General features: G+C 46.7%; 1 protein-coding gene across 1 annotated transcript in view; it reads right to left on the bottom strand.

Annotated features, from left to right (window-relative positions):
- The window catches only part of PLA2G4F (phospholipase A2 group IVF), a 403,704-nt gene that overhangs the window by 275,732 nt on the left and 105,854 nt on the right, over window positions 1–22,118 (bottom strand). The window contains exons 2-3 of the mRNA XM_069638816.1: window positions 12,791–12,863; window positions 940–1,076 (exon numbers count right to left, since the gene is read on the bottom strand). Coding sequence (XP_069494917.1) covers window positions 940–1,076; window positions 12,791–12,863 — 210 coding nt within the window. The remainder of the gene's footprint in view (window positions 1–939; window positions 1,077–12,790; window positions 12,864–22,118) is intronic.

The raw sequence follows: 22,118 nt of genomic DNA on the forward strand, positions 1-22,118 counted from the left end.
GCACTGTCATCCAAAAAAAGACCTGGGAATCTCTTTGCCATAGCTTTATCAAGCCTTACGATCAAACTGTGTGCTTAAAGTGCCTGCCAGATTTTTGCAAAGCAGTCCTCTTAGAGTTAATGACTTCATTGGAGCTGTAAACATGCAACTGGTGTACTACAAATGTCTTCGCCAGGTCTGCCTACATTCACTCGGTTTATAACCACTATGCGTGTCCTTCATTGAAGTCCCGTTAAAAACAAGCATTGGGAAAGACAACAGTTTTGTCTTGTATAAAAGTATTATGCATTTGCCAGGCACACCGTCAAGATGCCTTTGGGCGAACGTTGCGCTTAGAACGTTGCGCTTAATAAATTACGAATACATACATAGATACAATTCTGTTATATGCCCAGGTAATCATGCCATTTGCAGCTTCTACCTTCAAGCCAGTTAATTCCACTACGACAGTGCCAGGCAAATGCCTTTCCCATGCCTACACAAAGGCCAAAACTATTGGCATTGCTATTTATTTTTATTTTTTATTTTTTTAAGGATTTCACCGAGGTTTAGTGTGGGCAAAATCTTCGTGGAATTGTATGCGAATGTGGCATTCCCGGCGGCAGGAACATTCAATGTGGGATGCATAAAGCAGCTGGGGCAAGTGGAAGCAGTCTTTACGCCCTACCACCCAGATACGCGCATGAACTACAAGAAAATCACATTGTTTATCTGTGAGAGAATACAATGTATTCCCCCGTGGCCACATCCAAAAAGAATCCCAGTGTGATTCTATGGCATAGTAATATTTTATAGAGGTTATGAACCATAACAGAGAATGGTAGCAACATAGATCATGATAACAGTGTGCACTGGCAGCCACGCGTTCACTCCTGTTGTCCTGAAATTATTCCAACCTATGTGTAATGTGCAAACACCCCCAGCTGATGTGTCACTCACCTTCACTGCCCCGTGGACATGATAGTGGAAAGCTTCGTTCCACTCGGGGTCGCTGGAGTTATAGATGACCCGGGTCCGGGAGGCGACGGGGGATGCGGTGGGGAGTCGCAGCTCCACGTAACAATCTGCCTTCGAAACTGACAGGAACAGAATGACAGCAAATTAAGAAATGTCCAGATAGAAAGGCAAGGGTGCATCTTTATAAAGCGAACTCGGCAGCAGAAGTAACAATGTCACAAATCATGATGTCGCCAAATATCTGTATCCCCTATATATGCTATCTACTTGTATCCCCATATATTTCTGTATCCCATATAACCTATATCCATCCTGTCGCTATATATCTATATGTCGCTATGTACGTCCCCACTGTCACACAACTACACCTACTCTCTACTATACACCATTCAACCAGAACACAGCTCTACCCCTGTTAATTCGGCCTAGCTGTTCACATACGAACACGACTCCATGATCACCTCATCACCCTAATAAAACGAAGCTAGCTGAGCAGGCTAGCTGTTCGTATAGGCATCCCTCGGGCCTAACGCAGCCAGAACCCAGTCTAGGTGTCCACCCACCAGACTGGGCACACATCCAACTGATTTCCTCAGCACCACACCTATCGCTAAGAAGCAGCTATCATGCAACAATTGCACCAGCTGCACACATATCCGGTGCACCCACGCACCGTCCGACACTCTCTCTCTCTACTGACTTGACTATGGTTCCCGAGGGCGTTCAACCTACCAGAGCTTTGAGATCATACCAATGAAACATAAGGCGCTATACAAATGCCAAGTAACATAACCTAACATAACATTCAGACTAATATTCTACCACTGCACTAAGAGAATGGGTATCAGAGATACCCAGGGACGTCATTTGAGGGTCGCCAAGGGTCGCAGCCAGGACCCCGGTGTTCTCCTTTGCTACCCCTGCAATCTCCCTTGCTACCCCTGAAAAAAAAAATGTAAACTGAAGCTTCTGGAGTAGTAGGGGCCTCTGCAGTCCCTGCGGTGCGGGGGCTCTCGCCACACCAGGGTGAAGGATTGGCTGGGGCTTGCAGCGCGAGAAGGAAGCACTCAATAGGGGTTGGAACTGACTGTGACATTTGGTACGTGTCACATGCCACGTTCAGCTCCAACTCTTCCTCCTCCGGCTTCCTCGCGGCTCATATAAAGGAACCTGGAAGCTCTCCCAGCTTCCTGGTTCCTGTTTTTGAGCAGCACGGAGGAGCTGAGGGTGGCCTGGAGTGATGGACCAAAGCTGAAAAAACAGGTACGAAGGCTTTTTTTTCAAACAAATGTGATGTGTATTTTGCATGTGTGAAGTGCATGTTAGATGTATGTATGTGCTATGGGTCAGTGAGTGGTGGGTGAATGAGTTGAAATGTGATAGTGTGTGTGTACGAATGTTCTGGGTGGGTGGGTGTTTGCCTGTGTAGATAATGCAGTGAGAGTGGGTGTAAAAGAAGGTGTATGGATCAGTGAGTGGTGGGTGTGCAGGGATGTGAGTGCCAGAGTAAGTGTATGTGATAGAAGGTATATGGGCGAGAGACTGGTGGGTGAATGGGTATGAATGTGATTGAGTGAATGTTGTGGGTGGGTGAATGCCTGTGTAGTGAATGCAGTGTGAATTAATGTGAGAGGAGGGGTATGTGTGTGTGTTTGCATGTGCATGTGCGTGTGCGTGTTTTTTTACTGATATTTTCGGGAAAAGCCAAGTTCATGTGGGTCATTACCTGGCTAAACTGGCATTTTGGTACAGCCAGTCTAGCCATTGCTTAGTGTGCCATGATATTTATTACCCGGCATCTTTAATAAAGCAAGCATGATAAGTAGTATTACCTTGCTAGACTGACGTTTTGGTGTAGCGGCCTGTATATTTCTTACTTTCGCATGACTTTTTATCAACTGAGCATCTATGATGAAGCAAGGATGAAAAGTGTTCATATGGGTCTAGACTGGGTTACATTGGAACCAGTTTGAACATGTTTTCTTATTGTGTCATGTCACTGTTAATGGTCAAACCAAAGGGAGTATTTTCTTACATAGGACTACTGCCATATATTGGCAGAGCCAGTAATGATACTATAAAACACATTTCAAAGTGAACATGTTCTTATATACTAGCCTATGTTGGTGGAGCCAGCAAGATGTTTTTTTTATACTGGCACATATTGAAGGTACTGGCATGACAATGCATTGGGAAATGTGCCTGTGCACTTTTGGAGACTTACATCTATTGTACCTTTTTCCATGAGTTAACATACCCCCTACAAAACCGATTGCAAGCTGTATGGCCTTCCACCAAAATTTCTCAGAAAGTGTGCTGTGTAATGCACCATTTTAACCCATTATTCAAAACATTTTCGTACGGGAGGGGGAAGAATCCCTCTGACCACCAAACCCATTTTTGTTAGTTCGGGCGTCCTTGCTAGGCTCAGTCACAATCGCATATTTGTGGCAATTATTTACACCCTCCAATAAAACAACTCACCAGTCACCACTAGTTGCTGGTAAATTTTGGTACCAGGCACCGCCCCTTCTTTCTATGCTAGGTGAAACATTTAAGATTTGATTAAAAAACGTATTTACTTCTTTCACTTGGAGTAGTGAATGCCCCTTCAGCAGCATAATCAGCATGGACATTGCGCACACCTGGTGGTCTGGGCCGACTCGGGTGTGGCATTCCCTGTATTTTGTTAGGGAGCTTGGGGAAGGGGAGGGGGCAGAGGGGCATCAGCATGGCTCACAGGGAGGCGCCCAAACTTTGTGCTATGCCACTGATTGGGCCCTGTTCACCTTGCACGCATTCAAGTGTGATGTGAATGGTTGAGAGGGGCCACAAACTTGACCAGGACCCTGCTCTGGTGCAACACCGTTTAAGAAAATAAGCATTGGACACAGAGGGCCTCATTACGAGTATGGAGATATCCATACCGGGTACCGGGTCCCGGTTCCTGGAATGGGGAAATACTGGGCATTCAGACCTTGGAGGGCCCGGTAATTCCCTTTCCCGGGACCCGGACCCAGTACATCCCCATTCCCATTTGAGCCCCCATAGGGCTCAATGGGAATGGGGAGGATGCTAACAACGGGCCCGTTAAGGACGGGTCCGTTGTTAGCATCCTGGTCTGCTAGCGGGTCCCGCTAAGGACACCTGGTTTTACCAGACGTCCTTAGCAGTAGCCGCAAGCAGACCTCGTAATGAGGCGGTAGAGGGTTAACAGCGCCGGCACCTCTACCGGCGCCGTTAACCCTCTACCGCCTACCTCGTAATGACCCCCAGAGTCTCAGAAGTGAGAGAACCATTGAATGACCCACCCCTCCTCGCACAAACTCCTTCTTGGAAAGGGCTTTGTGGAAGCTTCATTCATGGGCCGGTCCTGGGGGGGGGGGGGGTTTAGTGAAAAACGCACCTCGCACATAGAGCTCTGAAAATCGTAGATGGATTGAGCCCCACTCTTCTGGGAAGTGCAACACCCCCATCCCCACACCTCACCCCGTTAAAAAAGATTGAAGAAGAGTCATGTATCAAAGCCTAGGACACTAAGGTATTATATTCGACTCTTGGTTGTGGGGGACAACAGGTGGTTGCTTGCCACATAACGTAAAGATAAATGCACAGCGAGACAGATGGCCTCAGTTTACACACGCACAATAGGTTTCTTCTATCGTAGTGGCAGCTGACTCATAGATACATTTTTAACCAGAGAATTTTGTTGATACTAAATGCTGGTCAATGATTTAATTTTCAGGCCTTGCTCGTGCAGCATTTTGCCCCTAGGTAAACAGACAGCGCACGGCTCCCCAGGTCAGTGTTTTTTTGGCTGGTTTAATGCCACAGAGAGTACTTCTGTTTCCATTGATCTATAAATGTTTCATACACTAGCTGTGGGCTGCATTAGAGATTTCGGTTACCCTGTTACAAATACTGCATTATGTATGTTTTACATATAGGATCCACGTCGAATCTGGAAAATGACATTCCTCAAATGTGTGATCGTGGACAAATTTCGCCTCCCTCAGTGCCTCGGTTCTTATATCTGGCTGAAATTAGAGCGCCTGGAAACACGGGTGTTAGATGCATCTGGAGGTTGTGTGCCATCACTTCCCGTGAACTCACATGGGGGGCGGGATCAAATTTATTAACGTCCTGTAATGTCATCGGATGTCAAGGGCAGTGTGATGTCACTTCCGCTACCCCTGGCATTTTGGCGAAATGACGACCCTGGAGAAACCACCAATGGCCAGTGGTAAATATTGGTGGTGCTACAGTACCAACTTATCGAAGCCCCAGACATAGCTAGACTGCTCATCTAGCTTATCCCAATTTCTTCCAGTAACATCTCTAGGGTTGGGCCAAGCACCCTCTTTATAGTCTCTGGTTCACACTCTCAACCACCACCACCCTGTGAGCAGTGGGTGTCAGTAACTGGCAATCCAGTCCTTAGGTATGTAGATGCCAACCGGGCAAGCTGAAGACCATGCGGCAAAAAAACGCTTAGTATAACATTGCTGTGAATATGATTAGATTACTACTGTTGATAGGATGCGGGGGTATAGGTTATATCACAGCCACTCTATGGTAGCTAAACCATTAGGTGCAATTCCAAACTATTTAAGAACATTTCCAATTGGGTATTGGCGAAATCTGTTTCTCCATTGTTGCTTAAATATTATTCCAACAAAGGAAATACTGTCGAAAATATCCACTCAAGATCAGGGCAAAAATGAGGATTGTAATTTCTGTAAAATTGAGGGGAATATCCAATCACTTAAGCTCCTTTTAATACAATGTAATGCATTGCAAGAATTAAGAGTTAGAATGTTCGAGTTTTTTGTATTACATGCAGATTGGTTGAATATGGAATCTTTTTGGAATTGAGCCTCTAGTGGCCAGGAGATTAACAATAAGGGTCATAAAATGTTTAGCTGAAATTGATTTGTTGAAAACAAAATAGTAATTTTATTGAAATGTTATAGTAATATTAATACAAAATGTAATATGATTTATGCTTAATGTATTCGAATATTTTGACATTAATCAGATTTTTTTTCATATGAATTGGATTTTAAGATTGTATTGAAAATGTGATATTTCTGGAGTTTGTTGTTATGTATATGTGTAAGTTTGAAAGTTTCAACCAATTCACATTAAATAAAAAACAGACATGTCTAGCTCTTTCCTGTGGCCAGGGATAACAGTCGTTAAACTTAAATGTATAGGCAGCGAGGCGCAGATGTCAAACCCTGACAGCCAACACTTAGCCCCTGTCACCCAAACCCTGGCCACTGCCCCTCATCGATGGCAAGCCGAGCTTGCCACCCCAGTAACTCCCAGCCTTCCTAACCCCAAGGTTCACACTTACAGTCAATAAAGAGGGCACTATTCTGTGGCTAGGGAAAGGCCCCCGCTGCTTTATTAGGCAGGAGTTAATTTCATGGTGTTGTTTCAAGAACACAGTTTCAGGGTTCTACGTTGAGCTGGTGTCCTTAGCATTACTGTGCCCACCCCTTCCAGGATACCTGCCTCCTTGTGCGTGGTGGCCATACCATCCGAGTCTAAGCTTCTCAGGACTGGCATCCTCTTAAACAGGGATTTCCCCAGTCTGTTCCGAGTGCAACGCCACTGTTCCTCATACATGTACCAATGTTACTGGGGCACGTCATTTGTTAGCCTTTACACCTTATCTGTCCCTGGCTCCTGTTCCCCACCTGTATCTTACACCCCCCCCCCAATCAAAGGACCCCAATTCCTTTCCCAGCCTGTTGCCTTGTTTCCCCATCTCTTGACTTCCTCCCCAATCATTTCCCAGATCTCCTGATCCCTTTACACTCGTACTTGGTTTCGCAGATCACGTTGCCTTTAACAGGATTATTTGTATCCCCAATTTTATTGAGCACTTACAGAATTATTGATGCTCTCATCCCTTTCCATGGTTTCCGAGGTCTCCTGAGCTCTTATCTCATTCCATGGTTTCCCAGGTCTCCTGAGCTCTTATCTCATTCCTTGGTTTCACAGGTCTCCTATGCTCTCATCACTTTCCCTGGTTGCACAGATCTCCTGAGCCGTTATCCCCTTCCCAGGTCTCCTGAGCTCATATCCCATTCCTTGGATTCCCAGGTTTCCTGAGCTCTTATCTTAACCAATTCCTTGGTGTCCCAGCTGCCCTGTGCTCATATCCCATTTCCTGGTTTCCCAAGTCTCTGAGCGTTTATCCCATTCCTTGGTTTCCCAGGTCTCCTGTGCTCTCATCTTTTTCTCTGGTTGCCCAGGTCTCCTGAGCTCGTATCCCATTCCTTGTTTTCCCAGGTCTCCTGAGCTCATATTCCATTCCTTGGTTTCACAGTTCGCCTGAGCTCTTAACCCATTCCTTGGTTTCCCAGGTTTCCCGAGCTTGTATCCCATTCCTTGGTTTCCCAGGTCTCTGAGCTCTTATCCTATTCCTTGGTTAACCAGGTCTTCTGCGATCTCATCCCTTTCTCTGGTTGCCCAGGTCTCCTGAGCTCTTATCCCATTCATTGGTTTCCCAGGTCCACTTAGCTCTAATCCCTTTCCCTGGTTGCCCAGTTCTCCTGATCTCTTATCCCTTTCCCAGGTCTCCTGAGCTCATGCCCCATTCCTTGGTTTCCCAGTTCTCCTGAGCTCTTAACCCATTTCCTGGTTTCCCAGGTCTCCTGAGATCATGTCCCATTCCTTGGTTTCCCAGGTCTCTGAGCTCTTATCCTATTCCTTGGTTAACCAGGTCTTCTGCGATCTCATCCCTTTCCCTGGTTGCCCAGGTCTCTTGATCTCTTATCCTTTTCCCAGGTCTCCTGAGCTCATGCCCCATTCCTTGGTTTCCCAGTTCTCCTGAGCTCTTAACCCATTTCCTGGTTTCCCAGGTCTCCTGAGATCATGTCCCATTCCTTGGTTTCCCAGTTCTCCTGAGCTCTTATCCCATTTCCTGGTTTCCCAGTTCTCCTGAGCTCTTAACCCATTTCCTGGTTTCCCAGGTCTCTGAGCTCTTATCCCTTTCCTTGGTTTACCAGATCTCCTGAGCTCTTATCCCTTTCCCTAGTTTTCCCAGGTTTCCTGAGCGATTAGAGAATTTACTGCTTCAGAGGCCTCGCACCGGTTTCCCATCCAACTTGCTATCCACCTCTTGACCTCTCCTCAATGGCTTGTTTCCCAGGCCACCTGACATCCTACCCCTGTTGCTTGCTTCCCACCTACCCCTGTCATTTGATTCCTAGGTTTTCTGACCTTTTCCCAATGTACTTGCTCTGAGGTCCCTCGACAAGTTAACTTGTTGTCCCCGGCTAACTCCCAATTGTCAATTTGTAAACCCTACTGCACTCGACCACCAACCCCCACCTCCTCCCCGTATGTTCCATGGCCTTCCAGAAGTCGAGTCTCTTGTGTGTCAAAAAGAGGATTTGTTGTTGCTGCGCGTCAGAATAACACTAACCCAACTAAACACCAAGCTAACCCAGGCACGCCCCTTCCAGATTTCTTGACGTCCTTCCCTTTAACCCCCTTTTCTGAAGATATCTCCCAGGCCCAACTCTCTCCCTGGCAATAACCCTTGGCTTTCAGAGGTAACTCAGAACTTATGGGCGAGTTCCCCCGGGCCATTGCGCATGGCTGCTAATGCAGCGACCTTCCAGTCTTCCGATAATGGCGACATGCATTTAGCAAGGGGCTAAGCTGGCCACGTCAGGAGAGCACAGCCATGCTGCCTGCCTGGACAGTCTTCTGCTGCCTAGACACTGCTTGAACTTCGACCTTAAAGCTATTGCCTTGCACACATCTGCTCTTTCAGTGACAATTCCCCTTGTGTTTGAATTTTAGGCAGCTGAGCAAGTTGTGCGACTGTTGCTGAGATCTGTAGGTAACAAGTATAGCACTGCAGCGGTTTTAATCCTTGTGGGGCTCACTCAGTCCCTTACTTTTTTCTGAAGAAGCAAACTAATCCCTTCTGCGATTATATGTTATCTTGATTTATCATGTGAGTTGGTGCTCTGCAAGTCAGAAGTACCGAAGAGAGTCCTAGTTTAGCCTGTGAAAGAGAAGTACATTGCATTGTATTTTTGTTTTAAAACTGCAGATGGAATAGTCTGTCAGTGCTCGGTTTATATTAAAGGTACTGTATGCATTGCTTCATATTAGACTATTGGCCTCATTATAACTTTGCAGTTGCGGTAATAAAATAACGGTAATTCCATTTACTGGCACATTACCAGGATCTATGTTAAATGTTAAAGGTATTTGTACCGCGCACCGTCACCAACGGAATTGGAACCCAGGCGCTCTGGCGGATCTGTAAACGATAAAGGGGGAGTGCGGGGGGGGTTAGTAAGGTGAAGAGGGAGTAGGATAGTGAGAGGAGTGGTGTTCTGTTGGCAGCTTCAACTCGGTATACACCGGATGCTGAGCTTTGGTGCGGGTATTGGATCGGTGTCAGTCCGCGTGTGCTGTTGCTCCGGCTTATGTGTTGTTGCAGTGTTGTGAAGTGCGTGCGGCTTGTGGTGCGAGAGGTGGTTGTGTGAGTTTTTGAGTGAGATAAGTATGCAGAGTTTGAGGTTATATTGGTTAGTGGGTTACCTGACCTTTAGCATGCTAACATTCACAGTATTGTCTAAGCGTGGCACTTGTTGGCCTTCACAATCCTATCTAGATGCGACGCAGGCCAATGTTCACAATTCTATCTAGGTGTGGACATGCCAACATTCACAATTCTAAGTGTGGAGATGCTAATATTCACAATTCTAAGTGTGGACATGCTAATACTCACAATTCTATCTAGATGCGACGCAGGCTAGTGTTCACAATTCTATCTAGGTGTGGACATGCCAACATTCACGAATCTATCTAAGTGTGGACATGCTAATATTCACAATTTTATCTAGATGCGACGCAGGCTAGTGTTCACAATTCTATCTAGGTGTGGACATGCCAACATTCACGAATCTATCTAAGTGTGGACATGCTAACATTCACAAATCTATCTAAGTGTGGACATGCTAATGTTCACAGTTCTACCTAAGGTTGGACATGCTAATACTCACAATTCTATCTAGATGCGACGCAGGCTACTGTTCACAATTCTATCTAGGTGTGGACATGCCAACATTCACGAATCTATCTAAGTGTGGACATGCTAACATTCACAAATCTATCTAAGTGTGGACATGCTAATGTTCACAGTTCTACCTAAGTGTGGACATGCTAATACTCACAGTCCTATCTAGATGCTACACAGGCCAATGTTCACCATTCTATCTAGGTGTGGACATGCCAACATTTTCAATTCTAAGTGTGGTCATGCTAATATTCACAATTCCATCTAAGTGTGGACATGCTAATGTTCACAGTTCTACCTAAGTGTGGACATGCTAATACTCACAATTCTATCTAGATGTGACGCAGTCTAGTGTTCACAATTCTATCTAAGTGTGGACATGCTAACATTCACAAATCTATCTAAGTGTGGACATGCTAATATTCACAATTTTATCTAGATGCGACGCAGGCTAGTGTTCACAATTCTATCTAGGTGTGGACATGCCAACATTCACGAATCTATCTAAGTGTGGACATGCTAACATTCACAAATCTAAGTGTGGACATGCTAATGTTCACAGTTCTACCTAAGTGTGGACATGCTAATACTCACAATCCTATCTAGATGCGACGCAGGCCAATGTTCACCATTCGATCTAGGTGTGGACATGCCAACATTCACAATTCTAAGTGTGGACATGCTAATATTCACAACTCTATCTAAGTGTGGACATGCTAATGTTCACAGTTCTACCTAAGTGTGGACATGCTAATACTGACAATTCTATCTAGATGAGACGCAGGCTAGTGTTCACAATTCTATCTAGGTCTGGACATGCCAACATTCACAAATCTATCTAAGTGTGGACATGCTAATGTTCACAGTTCTACCTAAGTGTGGACATGCTAATACTCACAATTCTATCTAGATGCGGCTAGTGGTCACAATTCTATCTAGGTGTGGACATGCCAACATTTACAAATCTATCTAAGTGTGGACATGCTAACATTCACAAATCTAAGTGTGGACATGCTAATCTTCACAATTTAATCTAGATGTGACGCAGGCTAGTGTTCACAATTCTATCTAGGTGTGGACATGCCAACATTCACGAATCTATCTAAGGGTGGACATGCTAACATTCACAAATCTATCTAAGTGTGGACATGCTAATGTTCACAGTTCTACCTAAGTGTGGACATGCTAATACTCACAATTCTATCTAGATGCGACACAGGCTAGTGGTCACAATTCTATCTAGGTGTGGACATGTCAACATTCACGAATCTAAGTGTGGACATGCTAACATTCACAAATCTAAGTGTGGACATGCTAATATTCACAATTTTATCTAGATGCGACGCAGGCTAGTGTTCACAATTCTATCTAGGTGTGGACATGCCAACATTCACAAATCTATCTAAGTGTGGACATGCTAACATTCACAAATCTATCTAAGTGTGGACATGCTAATATTCTCAATTTTATCTAGATGCGACGCAGGCTAGTGTTCACAATTCTATCTAGGTGTGGACATGCTAATAAGGGAGGTGAGATAGAGTGGCAGGGGTTTTCTGGAGTAGAGTGATTGCTCTACTCCCCACCCATGCCACACTCACGGTTTTTGTTGGTGTCTGTTAGCTGCTGGCTTCCTTGGCATCCCCTGCGGACACCTGCAGACACATCTTAGGGCCGTCCTTTGCCTCGGGGTCCTTCTCGGCAGGGCTGCCGGGCAGAGGTCTGCCCTAGGGTGTCCTTGATGTGGGGTATGTGGACCAATCCGGATGGAGTGGGCGTGTTGGGAGGTGGGCAGAGGGAAACCAGGAAGGGGTGGGAAGGGGGAGAGGGACCAAGCGCTGGGTGCGCTATGGTGCTTTTAAGCACCTTTACAAAATAATATTGCTGTTTTTGGGGGAGGTGGGGGTCAGGAGACTCCTTACCTGGCCCTGGCCTCGCTGGAAATGGCGGGGTTTGCCTACAGCAGACCCTCGCCGCGGCCTCTGTTTCCTTTTTTTTTCTTTTTTTTTTTTACAAAAAAACGGACCAATCGGGACAAGGGCAGGCGGGCAGAGGGAAACCAGGAAGGGGTGGGAAGGGGGAGAGGGACCAAGCGCCGAGTGAAAAAACGAAGCCATAAAGAATGAGGCTCGATATAGCGAAGCGCAAAGCTTTGCATAGCGAAAATGTCAAGCGCATTTAAATGACAATTATCCCCCGCTTTCCATGTAATGGAAGCGGGTGACACCCCCAAATCCTATAATGCTGAGCTAGGGGAGCGTGGCACACCCCTGCAGCCCCCAATGCCCTTGTTCATCATTTTGGGATTCAAAGTTTTCAACCATGCCGAATGCGCAATAAACGCGCATTTGGCATTTTTGGGCAATACCACATTACCGCACCCCCAAAGTACAAGGTTGGCAGTGGGGTGGCCGGAATGACCTCCGGCTAAAAGCTCGAGGTAATTCTGCCGCCCTACAAGCAAATCAACCCCCCTATGTAGTCATATGGGACTCCCTGGAATGGGGATTTACCGCCATGTGTAATCTGGCGTTAATTCCGCCAGACCAAGTGGCAGTAAAGATGTTCACGGCAACCTTGTAATGAGGCTCTATGACCATAGCATTTCTTGATTTAACAGTGGCATAAACCAATGAACAACTTGTCTACCACACAGCGAGCCCTTTATCATCTCCACACCTGGATGAGGATATTAAATATTAAATAGTGAACATGGCAAATACAAATACCTTTAGCAACGCTGTTGCTTGGCAGCTCTTTGGCTGCTGCTTTACTTACGTGTATCTGTACTTTGGATGTTCTTGGCTCTTAGGACTTTCACCGTCAGGTTGTAGCAAGGGTAAGTTTCCCGCTGGAAGGAGAGATGAGGAACCATGTATTAGGTCTGCTGTTTACATCACAAGGTCCTACGCCACAGGTTCAGAACCTTTGGCTTCCCAGATGTTCTGAACTACAATTTCCATCTGCCCTAATGTCAGCATAGCCAATGGTGAGGGATCATGGGAGTTAGACACATCTTGAGAGCCAAGGGATGCAGAATCCTGTACAAAGCACAAAGATGTCTAATTCTGGATAGGACTCCAGCAGGCACAATGTCAAGATGGTCGGGTTTAATATCACTTTTTCTGACCAAACTATCTGGATTTCTGTCTCTTTATAAACATCTGGCTTTTGTGCATGCATTTAAAGGGATGTTATTACAGATTAAATCAATAAAGATGTTATACCGAATGTATGTCGGGTGGAGGCCTGGAAAAATTGGGGTCTGCAGACTAATGTAGTGTACAGCATCACAAAACCCCCTGTATAACAAGCAGAGTCTTATTGTCTTGGAAGGATAGCTCAGGTACAACATGCTCGCCTTGGAAGCAAGACGACACAGAGCACCACAGGTTGGGTCCGCGCTTAGAAACCTCTGGGTATTAAGCATGTTATAAATATCATATCATATCATAGGCCAATAGCCCCAATTACCAAAAACGAGATTCTTACAAAACAACTCCCTCTAGAGCAGGGGTCTGCAAATGTTGGCTCCCCCGATGTTTCGGATTACGATTTCCACAAGGCCCCATCCTGCATAGTCAATGTTGAAGGATCATGGGAGCTGTAGTCCAAAACATCTGGAGAGCTGCAGGTTGCAGACCCCTGCCCTAGAACGCTAAGATCAGCATCCAGATTCAACCTCCCCCAAAACAGCTCATACGAGATAAAAATACTTGAAACATGCTGACGACCACTACCGCAAATGATCTCTGAAAACACATCTACGTGCACTGCGTGAAGGAAAAAATTCATCTCAGAGTTCTTGAAGTCTTCCCCAACTGAATCCTTCCAATTTGAGCTCCTGTGACAGGACTGGACCCTATTCTCCTAAACCAATGGTCTTCAAACTGGGGTGCTAGCCCCCACTAGGGGGGCCCAAAGGATGTCCAGGGGGCTCCCAGACTCTTTAAAAGTGATTCAGATTAGTGTTTTTAATATAATAAAGGATTAAGGTCACTGCTTTTAATAAAAAAATATTAGCATTGGACAATATTTTATATTTTAAAGAGACTGAGGCCCCTTTGGGCCCCCTTGGGGGAGCCAACCCCCAGGTGGGGGCCCAGATACAATATGTTTACTCAGTGGGGGGAGGGGTGGTTTGAATACCACTTCCCTAAATCTTTATCAGCATCTGGCTCTTCGACAACAACAGGAATGCATCCTCTGGATTTGCTTTTACTGTAGCTTGCCACGCGCTGTGAAGGGTCTTATTTGTATGTGCGCTGCAAAGAGTCTTATTTGTATGCATGTGGCATGTTATAAAACTCCAAATAAATAAAATAGGCTAAATTGAGTTCTCTGTGTCACTGCCTTTATTTATATACAGAGCGGAACCCTGGTGTTTTGATCACAAAAGAACATACAATAGCTAAGAAATCAGATTTGACGGGAAGCAGTGAGCTTCTGACAATGGGGTGATTTCTAGTGCCATCAGGGCCAATACATGAGTGGACTTACATAGACTAAGGACAATGAACTTTAGACATCTGTAAGTGCAGGTTGGCGGTACGGTCAGCTGTATTAAGGATGCAACCAGGATGGATAAAGTGCTCGAGTGGAGGCAGAAAAAGTAATGGACAGAGGAAGTTTAGTGGTGAGGAAAAACATTGGCATTAGGAGGTAGATGAGAGGTAGGTTTAGAGGGTAACTCAGAGGCAAGCAGGTGGGCTTTTAGTTTGGTTTTGAATAAATCGGCATGGACTGGTTCTCGGATATCCAGGGGAAGAGAATTCCATGCAAGTGGCGCAAGAAGAGAGAAAGAGCCGAAGCGAGAGGAAGCACAGGGAGGACGAGGAGCTACAAGGTTATTCGAGCAGGAAGAGCAGAGATTACGAGAAGGCTTGTGGAGTTGAATCTTATATCTTGCCCCTGCAAACCAGCATTCCTTGTGGATTCCCTAGAGTCTGTCCATATACATCTCTACATGATATGGAGTATGCTTCTCCATGCTAGAGTGGCTCGAGCCTCTGTGTTGGAGTCCCTTTTCAATTGCAATTCTCATGGTTGTCTTTCTGCTTCCAAATGACCCCTCATTTGGCTTGCTTTGCGAAATGTGGTCTTCTATATTCATTGACTTGTTACTCTTGCCTGAGCTGTGTCAGATTTCAATGGCTGTGTGCCGTGTAGGGCTACTGTCTCTCTGCCCAATCTGTACGGCACATCTGTGTTGATTGTTGTGCTTCAGTGTATACTTTGTAGGCGCCATCTTGATTTTCTCACTGATGGGTTGGATTGCCAGTTCAGACTCCAGAGCAAAGATAAAGGAGCTTATGGGCAGAAGAAGCAGCTTTTTAATAAATGAACCAGTCTCCATGAGGTCACAGGATTGTGGTTTTAAGTAATTTCACCAGATTTCAGTGCCATAAAGTATAGCACTGCCGAATTCTACCGGATGTGCTGCCTTAATCTTTGGGGGTAGCCGGTCTCCATGCCACCTTAGTAGGTGTGTGATAGCATTTAGTGTGTTTTTTCTAACACAGGTCTGACAATTTACCCCAGAGAGTGTTCCTTTAAAACAGGTCAAAACCCAAACAGAGGTCCTTGAAGGCCTATTGTGGACTGGCTCGGTTTAAATCCCCCTGTACTGGATTCAGGAGCCCTATCTCCTATCCAATCTACAGCACCCAAAGCATGACTTTGGCATAGACTTTGCTGTTCAGATTAAGTACATTGATTGGCCGGAATGGTTTCTTTTATTGAGTAGGCCCTTCTTAGCTAATAGCATTATCACGCTGTTGGGAAAGGGCTTTGGAAGATTCTGCCGCCAGGGAAGGGGTTGGAGCCTTTCCTCAAGTAGGTTGGCACACAAAGCTGGAAGTTGTTTGAATACCTCAGCAGGGATCACATTTTACTAAGGTGCCTTTCCTTTTATTAGGTTTGTATGCTTCCCGAATAAATGTTGTGGGCGAAACAAGTTTTGCCTCTGTTGTGGCCATTTGCTTAGCGGTTACATTTTCATCATGGCTTCCACTGGAGTAAAAGTTGCCAAATGTCCTCCTTTCGGAAAGTACCAGATTGAGGCATGGTCCTCACATGCTTCTCAGGCATGCTTGTGTATCAGTCTTCTTTTCCATGTGATATCGATTGGGGAGGGGGATCAGAAAATAGGACAACTATTTGTAGTCTCCTTTTTGGTGGTGGCTCTTCATTTCATTGCTTCAGGCAGCGAACCATCATGCAGCATCTCCAACGAGTCCTGAAGTGCTCCATCATTGGCTTGCATGATTTCGTCGTTATCCGGGAAGGTGTTACTCACTATCTCCTCCCTGTTCAAATGCTGCAATGGTAGCGCTTGAACTCTGCTTTCCGTTCCTCCTTCACAACCACTAATGGAATCTTCCGGATCCTTACTGTATTTCAGTGGCGCGCCGTGAATTTTGAAATCAGCCCACTTTGCTCTTCAGTTTGCTAATAGAATCTACTGCACAATGCTGAAACTCCTCATATTTCCATAGGCAGAGAAGAGCTGAGGAATTTCCTGTTCCTGTTCTTTGTCTACAAATGTATTCCAATATTCCATATATAAATATACTGTGTGCTAATAAACATGAGTCGCTACACATTGTGTCAGAGTGAGTAGGTCTAGACTGTTCAGGCGATTGTTTGTGGTGGGAAGACCTAAATCTTCACGTGATATATATGAAAATTGACCAGATTGAGAAGGGTTTAGAACATGACAATGAGGCCTGGCACCCTCTTGCCCATGTTATCACCAAAAGTCGGATCAAATAAAGGTGGCTGGTAGATCAATAAAAGTGTATATTATGGTGGGAGAATAAATAGGCATGCATTGTCATGTCAGCTTTGTTCAGGAGGCCCAATTGAGACCAGTATTGGAACAATCCAGCTCTGAAACGGCGGCGTACTCACTCTATATGGCGCGTGCTATCACTGATTAACTGCTCTGGAACATCATTGGTTCCCTAAAGGAAGATGACCTTGGTCAGTAGATATAAGGTTTGTTTACAAGGACAAGCTTAGGAATCTTGGATAGAATTGTGGTGCAACATAGACAAAGGAGGGTTGGGGAGTCATCATAAATTTGCCAGTATCCCATCAGTAATTCCAGCGAGATCCCGGCAAACTGCCCTACCGTTTCTGCTGCCTGATATCCTGGTATTACTGGGCTATTACAGGTGGCAGAAAGGGCGGTAAAACCCCATTCCACGTAGTTCCATAGGACTCCACGGAGGGGTTTGCAGGCACCAGTAATGCTGGTGCTGGTAATACTAGCATTATTTTGCCGGTGGGGGCCTGATTTACCTAGAGCTCTTGGATGGAGGTAAATGAGTGACCCCCGCCAGAAAACTTGTGGTTTGGTAGGGCGGAAAAAGTACTGGTAACAGAACGGCCAGTAACAGAATTCCAGTCACTTTTACCAACCTTTCTTCCCCTCTTCCAAACCTATAATGACCCCCGGAGACTGGAGAGACTCCTAGAACATCCTTGGCATTACTTTCTTGGAAAGTAGGACATAACAATCACAAGAAAAAGGCAATGCAAGTGAGATGAAGAAGTTGGGTGCGCAAGCATTAACTGGTTTGCACAGATGTTCAGAGGAAAAGTCACTTTCCAGCTCCTTGAGAGTAAGGGCCTCATTACACGTTAGGCGGAAGGGGTTTACCGGTACCGGTAGGGGCACCGGTACCGGTAAACCCCTACCGCCTTACTACGAATTCCCTTTGTGGGACCCGACTTTAACGGCTGGTTTTACCAAAGGGACCTCGGAGCTAATTACGGTACCGCAATTTGCGGTACCGTAATTAGCACCTTCCCCATTCCCATTATGCCCTATGGGGGCAAAAATGGGAATGGGGAAGAGCCTTGGTGAATGGGGAATTACCACCCCCGCTCACCTTGGAGTGGGGCGGTAATTCCGCCATCCACCAAGGCGGACACGGTAAAATATCGGCGGCCACCATGGCGCTAATAGCGCCATGGTTACCGCCTACCGTGTAATGAGGCCCTAAGTGATGCAAAATTTGTAGTAGCAGCAGCGTACAGAGCCTTCGTTTTGCCAGTCAAAATATTTGCAGCCATGGAGACCACTGAAGTGACTATACAGCAATCGGCAATACATTTACCTGTAGAGGGGCAGGCTGGGAGTGTTCGATGTGGAATATGTCGTCGGAACATCCCATCGAAAGAACGTTACCAGGTAAGAAAGTAACTTGTTCTTGGAGGGGATTGGTTCCTCTGACGTATTCCACATCCATGACAGACTCCCAAAGCAGTACCAATGTATGAAGGTGGGAAAAGAATTTAGAATTTTAGAATGCCCAATCAATTTGCAGAATAGAGGACTGCCTTACCAAAGGCCGAATCTTGCCCATGGATAGAATCCAGGGAGTAGTGTTTGACAAAAGTATGGACAGAAGCCCATGTGGCTGCTTCACAAATGTTACGAATGGGAACACCCCTCTGCAGAGCAGTAGAGGCAGCCACACCCCTAGTAGAATGGGCCCGTAAGCCTACCGGAGGGTCCTTACCTGCCAAACGGTAACATTCAGAGATTGTCAAGATAATCCAGCTAAACTAAGTCTGCTTAGTAACAGCTTGTCCCAAACGCCTTCCAGCGTATCCTACAAAGAGCTGATCGTCCACTCTGACCCGGGACATGCGTGAGATGTAGAAACTTAAAGCTCTCCTAGGATCCAACCTATGGAGCCTCTCCTCTTCCTTACCTGGATGCGGAGGAGGATAGAATGCCGGAAGAATGATCTTCTGGCTCAAATGAAATTCCGACACAACCTTCGGAAGAAAAGAAGGACGAACCCTAAGGACAACCCTGTCCTTATGGAACACCGTGAAAGGTGGCTTAGCGGATAGTGCCTGCAACTCATTCACTCTGCGAGCAGAAGTAACTGCAACTAAAAATACAGTTTTAAAGGTAAACAGTCTCAAAGGACAAAAATGTAAAGGCCCAAATGAAGCTCCCATTAGGAATTTTAGAACCAGGTTCAAATCCCAACCGGGCTCCTGGAAAGGTGACGGTGGGAACAAATTAGTGAGCCCTTTCAGAAACTGAGAAATCAAAGGAATATGAAAATAAGAACACTCCTCAGACGAGCGCTTAAATATGGACATCGCCGCCAGGTAACCTTTAATGGTACCCACTTGTAGGCCCTTGTGGGCTAACGAAAGCAAAAAAGACAGAACCACAGGAATAGCACATGAAAAAGGATCCACATACTTAGCCCTGCACCAGTCGCAGAACTTTCTCCAACGGCAACGGTACAGGGACTTTGTTGTGGGCCTTCTGGCCAACAGCAACACCTCCATCACGTCTTCAGGGAGGTCCCAATCCTTATACCTCAACTTTTCAGAAGCCAAGCATGAAGGTTGAGAGACTTGACCACTGGATGGAGAACCTGACCCCCCTCCTGTGAGAGCAGATCGTCTCGTTAGGGAAGACGTTGTGGATGGCAGATGGACATGTCGAGAAGGTCCGGGTACCACGTTCTCCTGGCCCATGCCAGAGCAATGAGGATCATTCGGGAACCGAACCTCCGTAACCTCCGCAGCACTTGCGGAATGACGGGGACTGGAGGAAACGCATACAGCAGTGGGAAGGACCACTCCACTACGAACGCATCCCCTAAGGCTCCTCTTGGAGGAAATTCCCGCAAGCAGAATCTCTTGCACTTCCGGTTGACACTGGTGGCGAAGAGATCCACTTGTGGGGTCTCCCAAAGGGCAAAGATCTCCAGGAGAATCTCCTGAGCCAGCTCCCACTCCCGAGAGACCGTGCTCTGCCTGCTCAGGGCGTCCGGCGCCGCGTTTTCATCTCTGGCCAGATGAACTGCCGAGATCGAAATTTCCTGCTGGATGGCCCAGAATCAGAGCTGCATCACCTCTCTGCACAGAGGGAGAGGCCCTCGCCCCCTTTTTGTTGAGGTGGTGCATGGCCACTGTATTGTCCGTCAGAATCAGGACATTCTTCCCCCGTAGAGATGGCAGAAAAGCCTTCAGGGCTAGCCTGACGGCCCTCAGCTCCAACAGATTGATATGGAGTCTGGACTCCAACGGAGACCAACGACCTCTGACTGTCAACTCGTTGTCATGAGCTCTCCATCCTGTGAGGGATGTATCCGTCACGATCGTCGCTTCCAGCCAGGGTAGCCAAAATGGAGCCCCCTTCATCAGATTGACTTCGACAGCCCAGCACAGAAGATCCTGGGCGACCGAGGGCGGCACCTGAACGGGATCTGACATCCCGCCGGAGGACTGTGACCACTGCATCTTGAGAGCCCACTGCAGAGATCTCATCCGGAGCCTGGCCTCTGGCACCAGGAGAATGCAGGATGCCATGAGGCGAAGCAACCTCAAGAACTCGAACGCCGGGAGACTCTGGGCACGTTGAAACTTGTCCATCATCTGCAGAATGTGATGAGCCCTCACCTGCGGAGGCGAACACTGCCCCAGATATGTGTCGAGCACTGCTCCGATGTACTGGAGCCACTGGGTAGGTGTCAAGTGGGACTTCTTTAAGTTGAGGGAGAAGCCCAGCCTGTGAATGGAGTGGCAGGTGACTGACAGATGATCCAGGACTTGCTTGGGAGAGCACGCCCTGATCAACCAATCGTCGAGGTAGGGGTAGACGTGAATCCCCCCTTTCCTGAGATACGCTGCCACCACCACCATGAGCTTGGTGAAGACCCTCGGGGCGGAGGTCAATCCGAACGGCAGGACCCAAAACTGAAAGTGCGAGTCGACAACCGCGAACCTCAGGTACTTCTTGTGCTTGGGATGAATCAGCACATGAAAGTAAGCGTCCTTGAGGTCGAGAGACACCAACCAATCCTGAAGTTGAAGGGCCTGGAGGACTTGAGAAAGAGTAGCCATCTTGAACTTGTCCTTCCTGAAGAGTCCATGATGGGTCTCAATCCCCCGTCTTTTTTCGGAATCAAAAAACATGGGGAATACCATCCCTTGTTCCTCTCCACTACATGCACCAGTTCTATGGCGCCTTTCTCCAGCAGGGTTTTGATTTCCTGCGCAAGGAGAGGATCCGGACTCTTCAAAGAGAGATTCCCTGGTGGATTGTCGCGAGGCCTCTGCCGGAAAGGAGGACAGTACCGTGGGCTATGATCTCCAGACCCACACATCTGAAGTAATGGCACGCCATTCTACAAGATTCTGCGCCAGCCTTCCCCCAACCGGCGAACCATGGGACATGGCCTCATGACTGAGCTGAAGCGGCTGCAGCAGTGCCTAAGGGTAAAGAGGCAACTGCCCAAGCGGCTCTGGCACCTCGAGTAACTCGTTTTACACCTCTGGCACTCCTACGGTGGCCCCTTTGACTTGCAGCCCCTCTCGATCTACCAAAGGAAGAGTAGTACCGAAAGGAACCACCCCTCCATTGCTGTCCCCTAGGACGAAAAGGCAGAGGTTGGCGAACTGCAGCGCTCAACGACTTCGCTGCAGCTTTGGAGGTCTGCAACCTCTCAAGGCTCTCATCAGCCTTGCTGCCAAAAAGATGTTCACCATCAAAGGGCATGTTGAGAAGCTGGGCTTGCACATCAGGAGCTAACCCCGACTAACCCCGAAGCGGCTACTGCAGTGCCTGAGGGCCGAAATACGTGTCAACGACTATCTAAATTGTCTGGAAATTAGAAACCAGACTTGATATGACACCTGATATTAAGGACTGGGTCACTAATATATGATTGTAATCTATGGAAAGTTCTGTGTAAAGAGCATGAAGACACAGTATATGAAATGCCAAATTGGTTTTAGTGTTGAAGAGGTTTGAATGAGGAAGTATGGGTTTGAGACTGAATGTCAGAGAGATGTTGAATAAATGAATTGATCTTTTTAAACTATACGTGACATTTTTGTTATTATATGAATATTGATTAAAATGGGGATTTTTTGAGTAAATGGTGTCATCCCGTTCTACTGGTCCACCCTTTGTTATATACGCATGTACTTTACCTGAAGGACCAGAGACTGAATTGCAGGTACACCCCTTCAGTTAAATCTCATCTTGTACAAGGACAAGAAAGCCATCCCGTCCTCCCCTTCAGGAATATGTTCAGCTGCCAGAGATCCACAATTCCAC

Source organism: Ambystoma mexicanum, chromosome 14 (assembly GCF_040938575.1).
Source record: "Ambystoma mexicanum isolate Mex_15411 chromosome 14, UKY_AmexF1_1, whole genome shotgun sequence".
Classification (NCBI taxonomy): domain Eukaryota; kingdom Metazoa; phylum Chordata; class Amphibia; order Caudata; family Ambystomatidae; genus Ambystoma; species Ambystoma mexicanum.